The sequence below is a fragment of the Panicum virgatum genome, chromosome 3N (assembly GCF_016808335.1).
Source record: "Panicum virgatum strain AP13 chromosome 3N, P.virgatum_v5, whole genome shotgun sequence".
In the NCBI taxonomy this organism is placed as follows: domain Eukaryota; kingdom Viridiplantae; phylum Streptophyta; class Magnoliopsida; order Poales; family Poaceae; genus Panicum; species Panicum virgatum.
In genome coordinates, this window is record NC_053147.1 from 1,497,272 (window position 1) to 1,515,693 (window position 18,422).

The 18,422-nt window shown below is 47.7% G+C and overlaps 2 protein-coding genes across 2 annotated transcripts; one reads left to right on the plus strand and one right to left on the minus strand.

Moving 5' to 3' along the window:
* Positions 1 to 5,922: 5,922 nt before the first annotated feature.
* Positions 5,923 to 11,399, minus strand: LOC120663556 (cation/calcium exchanger 5-like). The gene is made up of 2 exons (XM_039942415.1): positions 10,576 to 11,399; positions 5,923 to 6,756 (listed from the first exon to the last, which is right to left on the minus strand). Exons 1-2 carry the CDS (start codon positions 11,275 to 11,277, stop codon positions 5,992 to 5,994), a joined length of 1,467 nt encoding a protein of 488 aa, XP_039798349.1. The 5' UTR covers positions 11,278 to 11,399; the 3' UTR covers positions 5,923 to 5,991.
* A 686-nt stretch (positions 11,400 to 12,085) lies between these two features.
* On the plus strand, positions 12,086 to 18,045 carry LOC120663557 (protein trichome birefringence-like 10). The gene is made up of 4 exons (XM_039942416.1): positions 12,086 to 13,324; positions 16,107 to 16,502; positions 16,803 to 16,961; positions 17,249 to 18,045. The coding sequence occupies exons 1-4, from the start codon at positions 12,897 to 12,899 to the stop codon at positions 17,625 to 17,627; spliced, it is 1,362 nt and encodes a 453-aa protein (XP_039798350.1). The 5' UTR covers positions 12,086 to 12,896; the 3' UTR covers positions 17,628 to 18,045.
* Positions 18,046 to 18,422: the final 377 nt, after the last annotated feature.

Consider the following 18,422-nt stretch of genomic DNA (forward strand, 5'->3'; position numbering starts at 1 on the left):
AGTTTGGCTGACTATGTGTGTTCGTGCTTTTGAGTGCGTTCTCTGGTGTCTTCCGACTTCTATAATCTCTTTCTATCCATTCGTGTTATTCGGAGTGCTATTATTGATTCTTAGGCGGTGGAGATTTCTCCCATGATCTCTAGTGCCGCGACGGAACCTAGGGCCTCGCGTGTGTGGCCACCATGCGATTGTGCTACTAGGTGCGCGCTGGTGCTTGAGTGCATGTGGACGAAACTACATCGCCAATTCTTTTTGTGAAATCTTTGGAATCATTTTTCTCTGGTTTGATCTTTTAAGGGGGTAGGCCCTAGACGAATAACAGTGCGTACGGGTTGTTTAAGTTTGAGTTTCTGGGTATTGTCCACTAACTGGCATGGCATCATGTGCATCCTTAACTCATATATGTGCGTGCATCATACTCATGCATCTCATGGCGAGCATCACTCAAGAGTATCGTTATTATGCATCATGATGTGTGCATCATTGAGTCGACATCATGGCAAATGCATCATGTCATATGCACCATTTTGTTTTGTGCAAGGAACATTCCATCATGGCACTACACTGGCATTGCATTGGTATAAATGAACATATTTTACAACTAGCATCATACAAATCATTCAGCTAATAAACTCTGAGCAGGGATGTTCCAAACACCACCCGTAAATCAATCTCTCGTACTATCCTCTCTTACTATCCATAAGTCTTGTGATGAATCTCGCCGACATTTGTTTTCCTCATGTTGTGATCTTAGCTCTATGAGAACTTGATCACCTTGTCTCATCATTATTCTTTGTTTTGTTTGATCTTTTCTTCTAGATCGGAAAACCTTACATTACCCAGTTATCCAATCTAGTTGAAGAGCCGTGCAAGAATCAAGTTCAGGTGTTTGCTTAAAAGCATCATTGTCATACTGATGCGTCCCTAGCTACTTGCAAGTGGAAGCTCCTTCCTCCCTAATAGAAAATCCTGGTTTCAAAATGTGTGTGTATCCTTTTCAGTCCTATAAATGACCCTGATCAAAGTTTGGAGCTATAAACTCTTATATGCAGTGCTAGTTATAGTTGTTTGTGCTGCAAAAATCAGAATTTATGCATAATGTAGACCTTTTGTTGACTCGCTAATCCCAACTAAGTTTTCTCAATAATTGCTTATGTCTGTGGTATGCTCATGTACCTGCTGGACAAAATCATATCTGACATTCACTGTTGAACCTCTCTGTCGCTTATCTTAAAGATGATCTAGTGCAAAGTTAAATCTCTTTTTCTATCATGGCCTCAACATCCTTTCCTTGTAACTCATGTCGTTGCTCTGTCAGCCAAGTCTCTGGATAGTATATCGGTTTCGTTCCATGTATCCTGCTTGTTCGTTTATAGTTCTCTAAGGTTCCTGAATGGTTATCGGTCTTAATCTCCTGTTGCTGCCCAGCCGGACTGAATTTCATGTTGATGGTTAATCCGGTAATCTTGTCCGTGGATGCAAGCTGTGTGTGAAACTTAAGCAAGAGTCTTATTTCCTGCAGTCTGTGATGGTTAGTCTCTGTTTTTCTCATGTCATGCCTCCGTTTTTAGATCACCTCCTTGCTATCCCTCATTCTCATAATGCTTATCCATGCATGACCTATCTATGCTACATGTGAATTCTCGTCGTATGCTCGGTAATGGTGTTTTGATTACGATTGATGGTGATTGTGTCCACATATATTATCTACAGTCATTCACAGCAAAAGCTGAAGCCCTGGAGCTTTTTAGTGTGGAAAAACAATTGATTAGCTCACACCGTGGCACGATTAATCTCTAGTTAGGTAATGATAGTATGATTGCTATGAAACTTACATCCTTTAGCACTAAGTTGAGTAAGGAATTAGCAAATCAGCTGGCAATATTTATACCATTAAAATCAGCTATATTGTTTAATCTAGAAACTAGCATCCACATCGGCTGATTTTATCCCTGAGTTTATCGATTATTCTCCTTTACTTCTTCTCCATTTAAATCTCGAGACGAGATTTCTTTAAGGGGGTAGGATTGTAACACCCCTCAATTAGGAGTGCTAAACACAATTTGAAAATTCAAATGGAGTCAAAAATATCAAGCCCACGTGTAGCTTGCTCCCTCTCCCGTGCGTGGTCATCGTGGACAAATTGGCCACGGCGCCGCTCGCACGTCCTCCTCGACAAGCCGGCAACACGCCACGACGCGTCGCACGAAGCTTCTCCACTGCTCACGCGAGAGCCGAGCCCAGCCCTTTTCCCCTGCTGCCAGAGCGAGCGCTCGCCACGCCCGCCATGGCCATGGTCACCCCTCCACGCCGAGCCGCCGCTCGAGCCAGCGCCGACCCCCACCAACCCCCAAATCCGTTTGCTCTCGTCCCAACGAAGCTCCCAGGCCCAGCCATCACCTCCACGCCTCGCCGGAACGCCGCCACAGCGGCACAGTACCGCCGCCGCCCGCCGTGGAACCGCCACCAGATGTAGTATTGGCATGCATGCGTCTTCTTCCTTGGCTCAATCTCATCCATCTCGCATTCTGCCCAATTGTGTCCATATATACTACTCCTACCGGTTTTTTTCCCCAATGACAAGAAAGAAATGAGCTTGGGAGCGAGGAAACTCTCTGACGTCCCGTGTCAAATACGTGCACTGGCTCGCACGCACGTCCTCGCTCATGTCTGGAATCTCTCTGGTGAATGGTGATGGGTTAGTTAGATGGTAAGACACGATTAGCACCGGTACCCTGCAAAGACGGGCACTGCCGCTCGAAATACTAAATCAACAATACTACATTGGTGTTGGAGGAGAAGTTTTTACTCTTGTTAAAAATACGCTTGCGCAAAAGATGAACAAATGGTTTCAGTGGCTTTGTATGTATCCATTCGTTCAGACCATCTATCGGCTATCGCTATCGGGCTATCATGTTCATAGCTCGTAAGCACAATAAAAAAAAACTCATATTTAAAAAAAACAATAAAAACACTCCATTATTTGACCAAAAACACTCAGTCCGATTGGTTAGTGAGTGACTTTGCATTAAGAATGAATAGATGAACTTACCTATGCCGTGATACATGCTGACTAGTCGCTTGTAAACAAAACAAATTTTGGATACATGGAGTGGCATGGTGCATCAGTCTCCTTGCTAATTGGTGAGAAGAAAAGAAATCTTGAAGAATATTCTTGCGGTGGCCAAGGACCAAGGAAGTCGTAGACAAGTGTCTCATCATTTGAGGCAAGAAATTGACACAATGACGTGGCAGATAAAAAGGAAACTATAATTTTTTTTGTACTTTTACTTTGAGCACCACCCGGTTATCTCACAGCTGTTTCAAAATAAGCCAACCAAAACAGTAGCACAATGCTAGTGCTAATTACCTAACGATGTTGTTTTGGTGAATGGGTTGGAGCTTATTACTCCATCTAGTTGCTGAAAGTGAGATGTTCTAAACTAAAACAAACGTCAATTCAACCAAAAAAATTGGCATCATATGTTTAAAGAAATATTATAAACCAAATGTAATATTATAACTTATTTTATGATATTAGGCGCATCATCTTTTTTAATTACACAATACAACTCAGACACTCATAACACGCGCACACTCACCCCTATGAACACATGTCCGCAAATCCTGCCCCTATGAGTATCTTCAAAAATTGAGTCGGCAAATCCTCGAGATTGACGAAATCAACACATGTGTCTCGCTGTCGACAGAAACATCGCCTATCATTGAAAGCATAATATTGTTAAATCCCAGAATATTCGCTCCTATGGCGAGTCGAATCTAGAATCTAAGGTGTTATTGAGTCTTTTGTGACCACTATGCTACATGCCATTTCGCTAGGCACGTCATCTTGGTATATATGAAATACACCCGGTATAAAATATCGTCCATCTAAGCTAATTAGGTTTTGCTGCACAAATCACATGATGTTTAATTCTTTGTGGCCATTATTCTCACCTTCAAGTAGCTTTACATAGTCCAGGAACAAACTTAGTTCTGCTTCAATTCTTCAAATGTATTTAGAATCATTATATTTTTCTTGCAGAATTTGATCTCCCAAGTCTCATTAATCTATGTACAAGTTGGTTGGCCGGACCAGTACGTACTGAACAAGTGAAGAAAGTGATGAGAAGGTTTTTCTTAATCAGAAACCAACGGCCCACAGCATTGGATATTGGATAAGACAACGACCCACAGATTTGCAAATTTCTTTGCATGACTCGTGTACTGCAGAGAGAATCTAGCCCATGCATGTGATTCACTGCCGTTCTGAATTTTCTTCCCCTGATCGTGTTCGTGAAGCTTAATTAGGTGGTCTAGGTGCACTGAAAAGGAATCAAACTGATGAAGAATTGTCATCTGTAATTGCAGCCCCCCTAACAAATTCTTTTTTAAAAAAAAGAAAAAGGAAAAACGCAACAAATGCTAAGATTTATCTGGTGACGAACAATGTCGTTTTCTGTTTTTTTCTGGTGACGAACAATGTCGTTTTCTGTTGGCTGTGTCACAAACACTATTTCTGGTGACGAACAATGTCGTTTTCTGTTTTTCCCCCTTTAGCGTGGATTTATCTGCTTCTGCTTGTCTGGCCTAAAAATGATGCAAATAAACAGGGCCACAGGGGAGCGGTGCAACTTGGCAAGTGGATTTATGATGCAAACAGTCACCTCGAAGGTGATTGCTACGCCAAGGGGGAACGCAGGTTCCCTCATTTCAAAGTTTTTATTCATCACATAAAATAAAGCGAACGGTCGGGCGGCCCAAGTGGTTAGCCCGGCTCGGTAGCATCGTCCCCACGAGGTCGCGAGTTCAAATCCTAGGTGAGACGAATTTTCACCTGTGGGTAAAAAAATCCTCTCACTGTGCTCGTCGCAAGACTTGGTTCTCTCGGGGTTTTTCCGCGGCCGGGTGAGGCCGTGTTGCTTCCTTTTAATGAAAAACGGTGAGGTCCGTTCACTCCCTTTTTAATCACACAAAATAAAACTTGGAGCTGGAATGTGACTTGACGACATGTATTGCACTACATGGCTGACAAAGCATGTTACTCTGCAGTCACATATATGTGACATTTCGGAACATAATTCTGATCAGTGATTTTTGTAAAAATATATATATATGTAGCATATATATAGTAGGAAAAAGTATCCTTCTACGAAACTACTTTCCGAAACAAATCCAGTCGCCTCATTTTTTAAATATCAAAGCAAAAGATAACGAGTAATTTACAATCGAAGTCTATAATGATTGGCTTCAAATAAAAAAAAAACAGCCACTTGCTTGTGATCGGAAGGAGTACATGGGCATCTTCGATGACAGTGAATGCTATGTGCCCATAGTTTGCCGCCAAGGTGCCGAAACCAGACCTTTCTCTAGCCGAAGTCCATGTGGTTCTTCCGAGGTGACGACGGTTATGAAACCTAGAAGATTTCTCTATGATAGCTTTGATGCAGATGCTCGTGGCGAAAAGGAGCTTAGCATCATTTGGATGCTTATGGGCGTAAAACGAAAAGATTGTGCTCTTTGCCTGCCATTTAGTGATTTACACAGGCAGAAAGTAAACTCTGAAGAATACACAAACCATCGCAAAAAGAAATTATACTGATGAATAGTAGCACGGCGACGCCCACACTTTAGAGTTTTGACTTGAGAGTCATGCAGTGCAGCCGTGCAGGCCTCAGCCCATATGTGAAATGATGCACAGCACAGGCCATTGGCCTGGACCGGGACCGAAATCCACAAGTGCAGAAACTGACCCACGACGCTCGATCTGGCAGACTGAATCAGACGAGAGACCCAGTTCCCGTCGCAGCGTTGGCCCATGTCGTCACCTTCAATTCCATTGGGCCTTCAAGCCCACCGGCCCGCGTATTGTTGATTCTCTGTTCCTCTACTCGCTCTGTATACTCCCAACATTCAACCAAGTTGTAAAAATTGGATTACTCAATTAGGCAACTAGGATCAACTGTATCAGTTTACAAGTCACAATATGTATCATCCAGAAGTGCTCGCAATAGCAATACTCACAATGGTAAACAAGATGTATATCCCCATAAGGCAGTAACCCCAAAATCTGGGTACTCTAAACCTAGCCCAGGTGACGACCAACAGGGTGCCCATCAAGCTCAGAAGAAGAAATACAAATGCAACAACGATCCCAACATGGAATTCAAGTACATAAGCTTTGGGGTACACTCTTGCCGTCTGTACTACAAGCGCAGTTCCCAACCCCACCAGCATATTGAACATTGGGCCAGCAAAGCATCCTGCAATGGCGATGGTAGGCTGGCCAGCCTTGGCCAAGGCCACATCGGCGACAAGGTCACCGACAGAATTCCCCCATGCCAGCACCGTCATACCAAGGATAGATGGAGGAAAATCCATGATGACTCCAATAGCTGCAAGGCAGTTCAGAAGCTCTCCAGCCATGGTTGAGATCCAGAAGACACTCATCATAAAAGAGATGAGGGTGCTTGCAATGTTTTCTCTTTCTGGGGCTTCTTTCTCTAGAAGAAAGTGAGATAGAGCCAAGCACAAGCTAGCAAAAAGAACAACAGACCATATAGGGAAACGGATTTGAGGGAGAAGAAACACTATTCGGGTATCTAGAGGAATGAATGAACTGAAAGAGTACAGGAGTAAGAGAGGGCATAGACAGATGTTTACACAAATGTAAACTTTGTTCCACTCAGAGGGAAGGGTTGATGGTATGGTGAGCTTCAGAACAAATGCAATAGGCCACTCCCAAACTTCTGTGACCTGCCAGATGTAGAAATACTAATCAATATCTTAAAAAATGCAGAGAACGAGAGGAAATTTTTTTCACAAGTTATGCATATGTGAAGCAATGTAGTGTGATATATGCACATGCGGTCATCATGTTAACTCATAGCCTCATTGTGAATGTATTCAAATCTTTCGCCAAGTTCGGAAAATCCTCGTGAACTAACACAGAGGGAAAAAAGAAGTCATGGATCCCCCATAATCAACCATCAACATCAACAAAGCCTTTTAATCCCAAGCAAGTTGGGGTAGGCTAGAGTTGAAACCTAACAAAGACCATTATTCATGGTTCTGGCACGTGAATCGCGGCTTTCCAAGCACTCCTATCCAAGGACAAGTCTCTAGGTATATTCCAGTCTTTCAAGTCTCTTCTAATTGTTTCTTCCCATGTCAACTTCGGCCGGCCCCTGCCTCTCCTCATATTACCGTCGTGCTTTAGGATACCACTATGCCCTGGTGCCTCTAGCGGTCTTCGTTGGACATGTCCAAACCATCTCCGCCGGTGTTGGATAAGCTTTTCTTCAATTGGTGCTATCCCTAGCCTATCCCGTATATCATCATTTCGAACTCGATCCATCCTTGTATGCTCACAAATCCAACGCAACATGCACATTTCTGCAACACTTAATTGTTGGACGTGGCGACTTTTTGTAGGCCAACATTCCGCACCATACAACATTGCCGGTTTAATCGCCGTTCTATAAAACTTGCCTTTTAACTTCTGAGGTAACTTCTTGTCACAAAGGACGCCAGATGCTTGGCGCCACTTCATCCATCCCGCTTTGATTCTATGACTAACATCCTCATCAATATCTCCATCTCTCTGTAGCATCGATCCCAAATATCGAAAGGTATCCCTCTTGGGCACTACTTGGCCTTCCAAACTAACATCTCTCTCCTCATGAGTGGCGCCGAAGTCACACCTCATATACTCAGTTTTAGTCCTGCTAAGTCTAAAACATTTGGACTCTAGCGTTTGCCGCCACAACTCCAGCTTCCTATTCACTGCCGCACGGCTTTCATCAACTAACACGACATCATCAGCAAAAAACATACACCAAGGAATATCACCTTGTATGTCTCTTGTGACCTCATCCATCACTAGGGCAAAAAGATACGGGCTCAAAGCTGATCCTTGATGTAGTCCTATCTTAATCGGAAAGTCATTTGGGTCACCATCACTTGTTCGGACCCTAGTCATTACATTATTGTACATGTCCTTAATGAGGGCCACATACTTTGTTGGGACTTTATGCCTATCCAAAGTCCACCACATCACATTCCGTGGTATCTTGTCATAAGTCTTCTCCAAGTCAATGAAAACCATGTGTAGGTCCTTCTTCTGCTCTCTATACCGCTCCATGACATGTCTTATTAGGAAAATTGCTTCTATGGTTGACCTTCCAGGCATGAAACCAAACTGGTTCATAGTGACCCACGTCATCCCTCTCAAACGATGCTCAATAACTCTCTCCCATAGCTTCATAGTATGGCTCATCAACTTAATTCCTTGGTAGTTGGTGCAGCTTTGAATATCCCTTTTGTTCTTGTAGATCGGCACCAATATACTCCTTCTCCACTCTTCAGGCATCTTGTTCGACCGAAAAATACGGTTGAAAAGTTTTGTTAGCCAAACTATAGCTATATCACCTAGGCACCTCCACACCTCGACTGGAATACCATCAGAGCCTGTCGCCTTACCTCCTTTCATCCTTTTCAACGCCTCTTTGACCTCAGATTCTTGAATCCTCCTCATAAAGCGCCTGTTGGTGTCATCAAAAGAGTCGTCCAGCTGAAAAATTGTATTCTCATTATCCCCGTTATACAGTCTGTTAAAATACTCTTGCCATCTAAGTCTGATTTCATCCTCCTTCACTAAGAGCTGATCCATATCGTCCTTAATGCACTTAACCTGGTTGAAGTCCCTCGTCTTTCTCTCACGCACCCTCGCCATCCTATAGATGTCCTTCTTTCCTTCCTTTGTATTCAGTCGTTGGTACATATCCTCATAAGCCCGACCCTTCGCCTCACTCACAGCTCGCTTTGCGATCTTCTTTGCTACCTTGTACTTCTCTATATTATCTGCACTCCTATCAAGAAACAAACGCTTATAACACTCTTTCTTCTCCTTAATAGCCCTCTGAACGTCCTCGTTCCACCACCACATGTCTTTAGTTTTGCACCCACCCCCTCTGGTCATCCCAAAAACTTTCGAAGCTACCTTCTGAATGCAAGTCGCCATCTTCTCCCACATGTAGTTTGCGTCGCCCTCTTCATTCCAAGAGCCCTCCACAATAACTCTTCCCTTGAATACCTCGGTCATCTCCCCTTTTAGCTTCCACCACTTCGTTCTTGCGATCTTGGCTTGTTTAGACCTACGGGCACGCATCTAAAAACGAAAGTCGGCCACCAGCAGCTTATGTTGGGAAACTACACACTCTCCGGGTATCACCTTACAATCGAAGCATGCTCATTTATCCTCTCTTCTTGTGAGGATAAAGTCGATCTGACTAGTGTGTTGGCCACTACTGAAGGTCACTAAGTGGGACTCTCTCTTTTGAAAGAAAGTGTTGGCTAGCATTAGGTCAAAAGCTACAGCAAAGTCTAAGACTTCCTCCCCTTCCGGATTTCTGCTACCAAAACCAAAACCCCCATGTGCCGTCTCGAACCCCGTGTTTGTGGTTCCTACATGACCATTAAGATCTCCTCCTATAAAAAGCTTCTCCCTAATAGGTACAGCTCTAACCATGTCATCTAAGTCATCCCAGAACTGTCTCTTAGCACTCTCATCGTGTCCTACTTGGGGGGCATAAGCACTAATAACGTTCAGGACTAAGTCACCAACAACGAGCTTGACTAAGATGATCCTATCTCCTCGCCTTCTGACATCCACCACATCATCCTTGAGGCTCCTATCAATCAAAACTCCCACTCCATTCCTATTTGCAGTCGTTCCTGTGTACCAAAGCTTGAAGCCAGTATCCTCTACCTCCTTCGCCTTCTGGCTCTTCCATTTAGTCTCCTGAACGCATTTAGCCCTCCATAATTTTAACTATTATGGATCCCCCATAATAGTTAAAATTATTCCAAACCACAACAAAACCAAACACCTGATCTAGCCATGAAAGTTGGACAAATGACCGTTTGCTCATGAGAACTACAACTATGAGATACCAAACATCACAAAATGCCCACTAGACTATTGGATAATTCACCAACTCTAGCCATAGCTGATAGGCATAGTTCATTTTTCCTATAAGCTTGATTAGGTAGGTTTGGTGCTTGGTTTAGAAGTGTCTGAACTATGCATTGGACCTCCTAGGAACTAGCAAAGCTGCATCGAGGGTAGCATGAATATAGAGTAGTTTGTATTCCAGGGATACCAGCAACCTCGCTGAGTTGCTAGTGGACAATACTAATATGACCAGCGTAGGAGAGATATGCATACTGAAAATATAAAGAAGAAATTGTTACATGCAGCTGAAATTCCTCCTAAACATTTGCTGCTTGGAGTAATATGGTTGACTGTTTCTCACATTTGAATCGAATCACTAATGTTCAAATCAAACGTCAAATGTACTCGAGAAAAAAAGGGGGGCAAAGTCAACTAAGTGATGAAAGTTGCAGATAAACAAATCAACAACTTCCAGCATTTTCAGGTGAGATTGCTCAATCTGAGGAGACCACCAAACAGACTGTACACACTAGAATTGTTGTCCCCTTCAAGTACTAATGTACTGGACATTAAAAATGACTAAGTAAGCACACAAACTAAGTTGTTGGATGCATACATACCTTCCTGAGCACCGAACACAAAGCAGGGTGTTGTTGCTTGTGATCCTCCACTGTGACTGGCAAGTCCATCGCCACATGGCCGACGCCATTCGCCATCTGCAGCTCCGCGACGGAACTGGTGACGGCCTTTCCGTCGCCACCACCCAAATCCATGTAGAACACTAACCCCACGAAGAAGACGTAGAAGAGGACCAGCCCCACGGCCTGCCACAGGAAAATCTCGGCGCTGAGGTAGATGTAGAACAGTCCGGACGCGGCGATGAGGTAGAAGAAGACGTCCCGCGCGAAGGACGCCGGCGGGACGGCGAAGGGCGCGGCGATGAGGGCGACGGCGCCCACGACGAAAGCGGAGACGAAGGCGCCGGCGGAGAGGATCGCCGCGAGCCCCGCCCTGGGCATGCCCCCGGGGCCCCCGAGCGCGGCGGCGGAGGCGAAGGCGTCGGGCGCGCCGTTGCCGAGCGCGAGGAGCGTGACGGCGGCCATGGACGGGGAGAGGCGGAGGCGCGCGGCGAGGCGGGACACGGCGGGGGTGAAGTGGGCGGAGGCGGCGGCGGCGAGGAGGCGGAAGTGGAGGAGCAGGAGGAGCGCGAGCAGCGGGAGGGAGAGGCGGGCGTCGCCGCGGAGGAGGCAGGCGTGGATGGCGGCGTAGTCGAGGAGGGCCGGCGGGCGGGCGAGGGCGGCGCAGGCGGCCGGGGAGGCCATGCCATGCGCCGGATGCGGAATGCAGGGCGCGTGGGGGGGCGCCGAATCGGGGGGAGATGGAGGAGAATCTCTCTGCTCTCTGGGTCTGGGGGGAGATCGGAGATGGCACGCAGGGACTGTGAGTGGGCGGCACGGACGCCGACGCGCACCAGACACAGGAGGGAGTGGGCGCGTGCCGAACTGACGAGCTTGACCTGACGTGTTGGTTTGCTGGGAACAAGTGGGCCGCCCCGGTCTAGCTCAGGCCCAGGATCAGATATAATGTTGCTGATTTTTAACTGGGCCTGTTCGGGCCGAGCATGATGTGAGACCGTTTGGCCCGCTGCGCCCATTGGGCTGTGCGGCCGCAACCTGCAGCTCTGCAGCAACTATAGGGCTTGTTTGGTTCAGACCTTGACAAAGATGACTGGCCCAGGCAGCAATCCCAGGCGTCCGATTTCGTCGGCCTGGGGTCGGATGGTGCTGCCTGGCCGGCGAGCTGCCTGGCAGGCAGCAACCAAACAAGCCCTAAAAACAACGCCGACACCGTGCTCATGTGTGGACCAGGTGCGAGGAGGAGGGGGTTGGTTGTCCACTTCACGCACGGCACGTACAGCCAACGTGGTCCCGCAGAGAGAATGCCGGATTACCGACAAACTCGGGTTTTACGTTTACGATCCTGGTTAGGGAGGGCCGGATGAGGTCGAGAGCTTGAGGTCCCTCGTGCATGGACCATGGAGGACTCTGAAGGGTTGGACCAAGGAGGAAAAAAGACCACCCCCGGTTGATTGCCTTTGCGTACGAAGTGTGCGAATCAGCCACCATCCCTCCCGTCCGTACCATCCTCCTCCTCCTCAACTGCAGTAGCGCAGCGCAGCACATCATTCTTTGCCTCCCACCCGCACACTAATCGCCGCCATCATTCCAAGCTTGATGCCACCACAAGACACGAACCGCAAACAATCGAGCAGAGCAACTACTAGTACTCGAGAAAAAAAAAATTGGATGCAGACGATTATAATAAAATTTGAAGCCACAACCACAACCTCAACCTGCATGGGGAGAAGGATTGCCAACCGTTTAGGATTACCCCATGATGAAGACTAGCATTGCTTGATCTTTCTCCTACCTTTGGCCCTGCTTGCAAGGCCGGCTCGGCCGAATTCATGGCCTCTCAAACCGCTTGGTGCCCCCCTGTTTCCAGGGCTCAACTGAACCACGGTATTAATGGCCTATTGATTGCTGCTGGTAAGGTACTTGAGCAAATGATAATCAAGTAGGATTTCCGTCCAGATTGGACTTGAGAGCCAGCCAGACAGCCATAACGAAGGAGAGAAGTTTATAGGCAGAAACAGATTCGCTTTCCCCACTCCAATCGCCATCTCATTTGGTTTCCGCCCCGGCCCGCGCCTCCCTCCGCCAACAACTTCCACCTCCCGCACGTCACGCAGCGCACGCGGCACGCACCGCCGCTCTCTAGCCACCGATACAACCCCACAGGTGGTGGTGGTGGTGGTGGTGGTGGTGCCTGCGCGGCGCGGCGGGGCGGGCCGAAGGGGGCGAGACCGGCACCCGGAGCACCAGGTGCGTCCTCTCCCGCCGCGGGATTCCGTAACCCGGTCCCGTCTCCGGCGGCGGCAATGGCGCTGGGCTCGCCGGTCAAGCGCCTGGCGCGGCGGGCGGCCAAGGGCCCGCTCGAGAGGGCCGGCCTGCCGGGGGTCGCCGCGGCGGCCGTGGTGGCCGCCGCGCTGCTGCTGCTGCTCTGCGCCGCCTCGCTCCGCTGCTCGGCCGCCGCGCCCCGGAGGCTCTGGGCCGGCGGGGTCTCCATCGCGGCCGAGGCCGAGGCCGCGGCGGCGGCTCAGACGAGAAGGAAGGTGGCGGCGGCGGGCAATGTGGAGGAGTGCGACCTGTTCGACGGGGAGTGGGTGCGGGCTGACGGCGGCTACCCGCTCTACGACTCCAGGGACTGCCCCTTCCTCGACGTCGGCTTCCGCTGCTCCGAGAACGGCCGCCCCGACGCGTCCTACACCAAGTGGCGCTGGCAGCCGACGCGCTGCGATCTCCCCAGGTGCCTTGGTTTCGATTTGCTGCTTGTTGCGTCTCCCTTTTTTTCTTTCATTGGCAGTTGCCACCCTTCCGTAGTTCCATTGCCTGCTGGATTTGGGGGTTTAGCTGCGAATCCGCTAGAGGGTCTCTAGGACTTGGGGTAGATGTGGTAAGCTAGCTTGTCCAAGCTTGGTTGCCAATTTTCATGCTGCATTGTTTGTTGAATCTCTCTAAATTTGACATTGCTGGTTCAAGCTTTCAGCTTCCAACGAGGGGTCCTTCAGTACTCAGGAGGGCACTCCGTACGTGCGTGCCATTAGTCAGATTTGGATCGGTGGATGTGCAATTGCCATTACATTATTGCAATACGAGGCTGTCGACGACCCTTCAGTTTGGGACTGCGTAGTGCGATTTGGAACTCGATGCCCTTTGCCTGCCACTCGGTCAGAAAACAATGTTTATGCACATAGTTAGTCCTCAGGAAGATAGATTGATTAATCAAATGGTATTCTTTAATTATTCAGTCGTCATGATGTTGCCAGCTCCCAAACTGTGATGGGAAGATGGCCTCGTCCTGTTACTTCTTGACTTGATGCACTTCTGGTGTTTATGTTGACATAAATGTTTGTTTTTACGCCTCTTGTCTTCTGAAATGAAACTGTCGGTGTCCCGACCTGGGGGCCTGGATCCCAACTAGTAAATGCTGCGTGTTTCCTCGTCCCAGATGATGATGCAAGAGGCAATCACAGTAACGCACAGTTTATTCTGGTTCCGGCCGCGGGGCCGTACGTCCAGTAAAGGGGGTGTGCGAGGGCACTGTATTATCTTGCACCCGGAGTGCTTGTAGTAGGGGATACAAGCGAGGCGAGAGAGGGAGGGAAGCTCCCAAGTCTCTGCTAGGAGTGGAGTCGGTTGAGATGAGTGCTCGGTAGTCCCTGAACGTCCTCTTGGAGAGAGAAGCCAGAAAACCAGAGCCGAGCCCCCCGTCTAAAGGAAGCCCGCCTCCTCCTTTTATAGTCACAAGGAGGGGCGGTGCACATGAGTGGGGGCATGGAAGTCGTCGTTTTCCTCGGGATCGCGGGGTACAGTGGTCGGATATTGTAGGAAGTACACTGTGGGAAGGCGGCGCGCGTCGCTGTCGTCCTGGATTTCGTCCTTGGTTCTGCGAGGATCGCGCCGGTCGTCCTGCAGTGTCCCTGTAGGCGGCGCGCGTTGCCAATGTATGGTCTTCCATATACGGCGCGGTGGCGTTCGGTGGGCCCTGCGGACTAGAGTCCCGCATGCACCAGTGACAGTGGGGTGCGTGGCGGCCCCGGGCCCCCCGGTCGGAGTGCGGGCGTGCACACTAGGAGGTCCGGGGGACGCGCGGCGGTCCCGGATTCCACAAGGGGGGAGGTCCGGGACTCCGCCCGTGCGTGCTGAGTGCCCCTCTTGGAAGGACACGTGACATCGCCTGACCCCTTCCCCAGTGGGAGGTGAGTCCGGATGGTCGGTGTCGGCAGAACAGTAATGGGAGCAGTGTCGGACCCGTCTTGTCCCGCGTCGCATGTCCCACAGTGCTGCTACAGCCTCCGGGACGGCGGAGCGGTGACCAAAGTCAGCGGATGGGACCCCGGTCACATCCACTGTGGGAGTGGTGGCCTGACGCCGCATGTCCTTTGAGTCGTGGCGGAGTAGCTGGCCTTTAATGCCTTCGTACGGCGAGCGGTTGGGCGGCGGGGCCATTTGTCCCTTGTGCTGAGAGACGGCCTCGAGCGAGGCGGAGAATGAGTCACCGCTCGAGGGTAAATCCGCTACCCTCGAGCGAGGCGGAGGTGCGTTGCGCGATCGAGGGTCCCAAAGGGAGCCCTCGAGCGAGGCGGAGAATGAGTCACCGCTCGAGGGTAGATCCGCTACCCTCGAGCGAGGCGGAGATGCGTTGCGCGATCGAGGGTCCCGAAGGGAGCCCTCGAGCGAGGCGGAGAATGAGTCACCGCTCGAGGGTAGATCCGCTACCCTCGAGCGAGGCGGAGATTGTCCAGCGGGCCCGAGAGGGACCCTCGAGCGAGGCGGAGATCGTTCCGCGGGTTCGAGGGGGATGTGAATGGGCCGCGTGCTGGGCTTTATTGAGTCCTTTCCTTTCTTCCAGATTGGAAGGAGGCCGTGGGCCTAGTTGCCTTAACAGGTATTTGTGTTTTTAAAAGCGGTCTTAGTACCCCGATTAGGGTGTCCCTAATTGTGATACCCGACAGAAACCAACATCAAGTGCCACCTGTACATTACAATATTTCATTTCACAAGCTAAAATAGGGACTGATGGTGTTCGTTGCATGTGCCATTGACGGTACGGTGCTGGCATCATCGATGGTAGTGTTGTTAACTCATCAATCACAATTAACTGGGCACCTCTTTGGTTTGAATTGCTGATTGTGACATTTTTTTTAGACAAAGCTGCTTGTGACATTTAGTGGAATCATATGTCTTATGTTTAGGGTGTTTTGAAACTGAAAGATTTATACATAATGGTTGCGTATTATGATAGAGGAAATTAAAGAGGAATTGCGGTGGTAATCTTTGGGGGCAATTTAAAACCTTTTAAGAAGTTTAAGAACAGCTGGAATCATCAATTTCTTTCTACTTAAGTTAACTGATAATCATCAATTGCTTTCTAGTATGTGGTTCATGATTTTGTGTCATGTAAACCATGTCTGTCTGGTTCTTGTGGTTTAGGGCTGAGGAACAATCTAGAAGACCTACATTTCCTTTCTAGCATAACTAATATTCTTTTTTTCTGACTTGGTCATATTCTTTCTTGGATTTCTTAGATTTGATGCCAAAAGGATGCTGGAGAAGCTACGGAACAGAAGAGTAGTATTCGTTGGTGATTCAATTGGAAGGAACCAATGGGAGTCTCTGCTTTGCATGCTTTCTACTGCTGTTCATAACAAGAGCGCTATCTATGAAGTTAATGGCAGTCCCATCACAAAGCACATGGGTTTCTTGATTTTCAACTTTAGAGACTACAATTGCACCGTGGAATACTACAGATCCCCTTTTATAGTCCTTCAAGGCCGTGCGCCAGCTGGAGCCCCTGAGGTTGTTAAGTACACAATTCGAGTGGATGCCATGGATTGGATGTCTGACCGGGGTAAGTGGAAGGATGCTGATGTATTGATCTTCAACACTGGGCACTGGTGGAACAATGAGAAGACAATCAGGGGGTAAGGATAACTTCTTGGACTGTGGACTTAAGAGTACACTTTGCTTCACTTGGAAGCAGTTTTTTTAAGCTGTGAATCTTTACTAAGATGGAATTGATATTACCTTCAGCTACTTCTTATCTTATGTCAGTAATTTCTTAGAGAAATAGCTATCTTCATACTTAGTTTTTTTTTGCAAAATTGTTTTGATTATTTGAAATGCTACCATCAGGTTCAAGAATTCACCTTTGAATTTCAGACTCAACGTATTTCACGCTGCTACCAGTGATGTGACAGCACTTCTATTATGTGTTAAATCAGGGGTGCCTACTTCCAAGAAGGTGATGAGGTGAAAATGGATATGACTGTTACAGATGCTTACCAAAGATCAATACAGACATTGTCGGGCTGGCTTCACAGAGAAGTTAACACAAGCAAGACCCATGTCATCTACCGTACATATGCTCCTGTGCATTTCAGGTCTGTGCAATTATTCGCTTACCAGTGATCACTTCATCCATGTGTCCCATCTGTTTCCTTGCTCAAGAATTATTTGACAGTGCCAGGGATTATTTTTTACGTTCTGTATAATTCCAAAAGTAAATCATATGACTGAAAAAAGTGCTTGAAGCCTTGGCCCTTGAACAGCATTTGTATTTTCCTATTGGTTGTTTCAAAACTTCAATCAAGATACATTACTAAGATCTGTTTTCCAGGGTATATGTTGAACTTTCTCTTTAACCAGGAATCATCTATATATTCTGCAGAGGTGGTGACTGGAAGACCGGAGGGAGCTGTCACTTGGAAACTCTTCCAGATTTGACGCCACCCGAATCGCTGGAAGAATGGGCTGACCTGCTTAAACCTGTGAATGATGTTCTAGGGAACAATCTGAGGCCCAAGCTTTCTGGATTAGATATGCTGAACGTGACGCAGATGACAGCTCAGCGGAAAGACGGCCATCTCTCAGTATACCTAAGCCCTTCAGGACCTGTCCCTCGCTACAAACAAGATTGCAGCCACTGGTGCCTGCCTGGTGTCCCGGATACCTGGAATGAGCTTCTCTACGCCCTCGTCATGAAGAGGCATACGAAGATGGATCAGAATGTTTCCCTGTCTGGCACTATAACAGTGAACACTGGGTAATAATGACAATCTACTAGATGTTCTCTATCTAAAGTCTGACGAGGGAGGTGGTATGGTAAATCAAGCAGTTAGTCATCCTGGGCAATGACACTGTTGATTGATGACCTACCGATTAGGTTATATAGGTAGGATGTCAGAATGGCGAAACACATTTTTGGATAGTGGGTGTCAGTTGGCAGGAAGCTGCAGCACCCTGCTATTTTTGTACATGTGGAGGTTGGTGAATAGCTGAGCAGAGGTAGAGAAACCGTTCAGCTTTGAAGGTATGTTTCATGCAGAGGTTATTAGTCTTAGCGGTGGTGAATATAGTTAGATAGGGGTGCAGCAGTGAATGATGTAAATATTGGTTGCATGTGATTCAAGAATCTGTAAGATTTAATATTTCCTTCGCTGCTCGACCTGCACGGCTGTGTTTCTATTTTGTGCCCTGATGATTGTGTTTTGCATATCGTTGATCCAGTTGCAAGAGAAGTTAACCTGATTAAAGTTTGACGTGTAATCTGAACATCCTCTTCAGCCTGAAAAGGCCTAGTCTGAACAATCGAATAGGACCTATTCGATCGCTGATTCGAGTTGCAAACAAAGTGAAAGTGTTAGCATGTGTTTGGTTTCGAGATCGAGTAGCATGGGTTGGGTCCTTGTTCTTTTGGGTAGTGTTACCCAGTCATCAGCCAGTTCATGCAATCTACTCATCATCGAATTGCTAATAATTCTACCATTAATTTCCAGATGCCTAATTATAAAGGCACCTATAGATATAAATCATTATTATATAAATTTAGCCATACATAAATT

Coding starts and splice junctions, on each gene's coding strand:
- LOC120663557 (XM_039942416.1), top strand. CDS start 12,897: ATGGCGCTGGGCTCGCCGGTCAAGCGCCTGGCGCGGCGGGCGGCCAAG. Junction 16,503..16,802: donor AATGAGAAGACAATCAGGGG/GTAAGGATAACT, acceptor GTGTTAAATCAG/GGGTGCCTACTTCCAAGAAG. Junction 16,962..17,248: donor TATGCTCCTGTGCATTTCAG/GTCTGTGCAATT, acceptor TATATTCTGCAG/AGGTGGTGACTGGAAGACCG.
- LOC120663556 (XM_039942415.1), bottom strand. CDS start 11,277: ATGGCCTCCCCGGCCGCCTGCGCCGCCCTCGCCCGCCCGCCGGCCCTC. Junction 6,757..10,575: donor TGTGTTCGGTGCTCAGGAAG/GTATGTATGCAT, acceptor TACATCTGGCAG/GTCACAGAAGTTTGGGAGTG.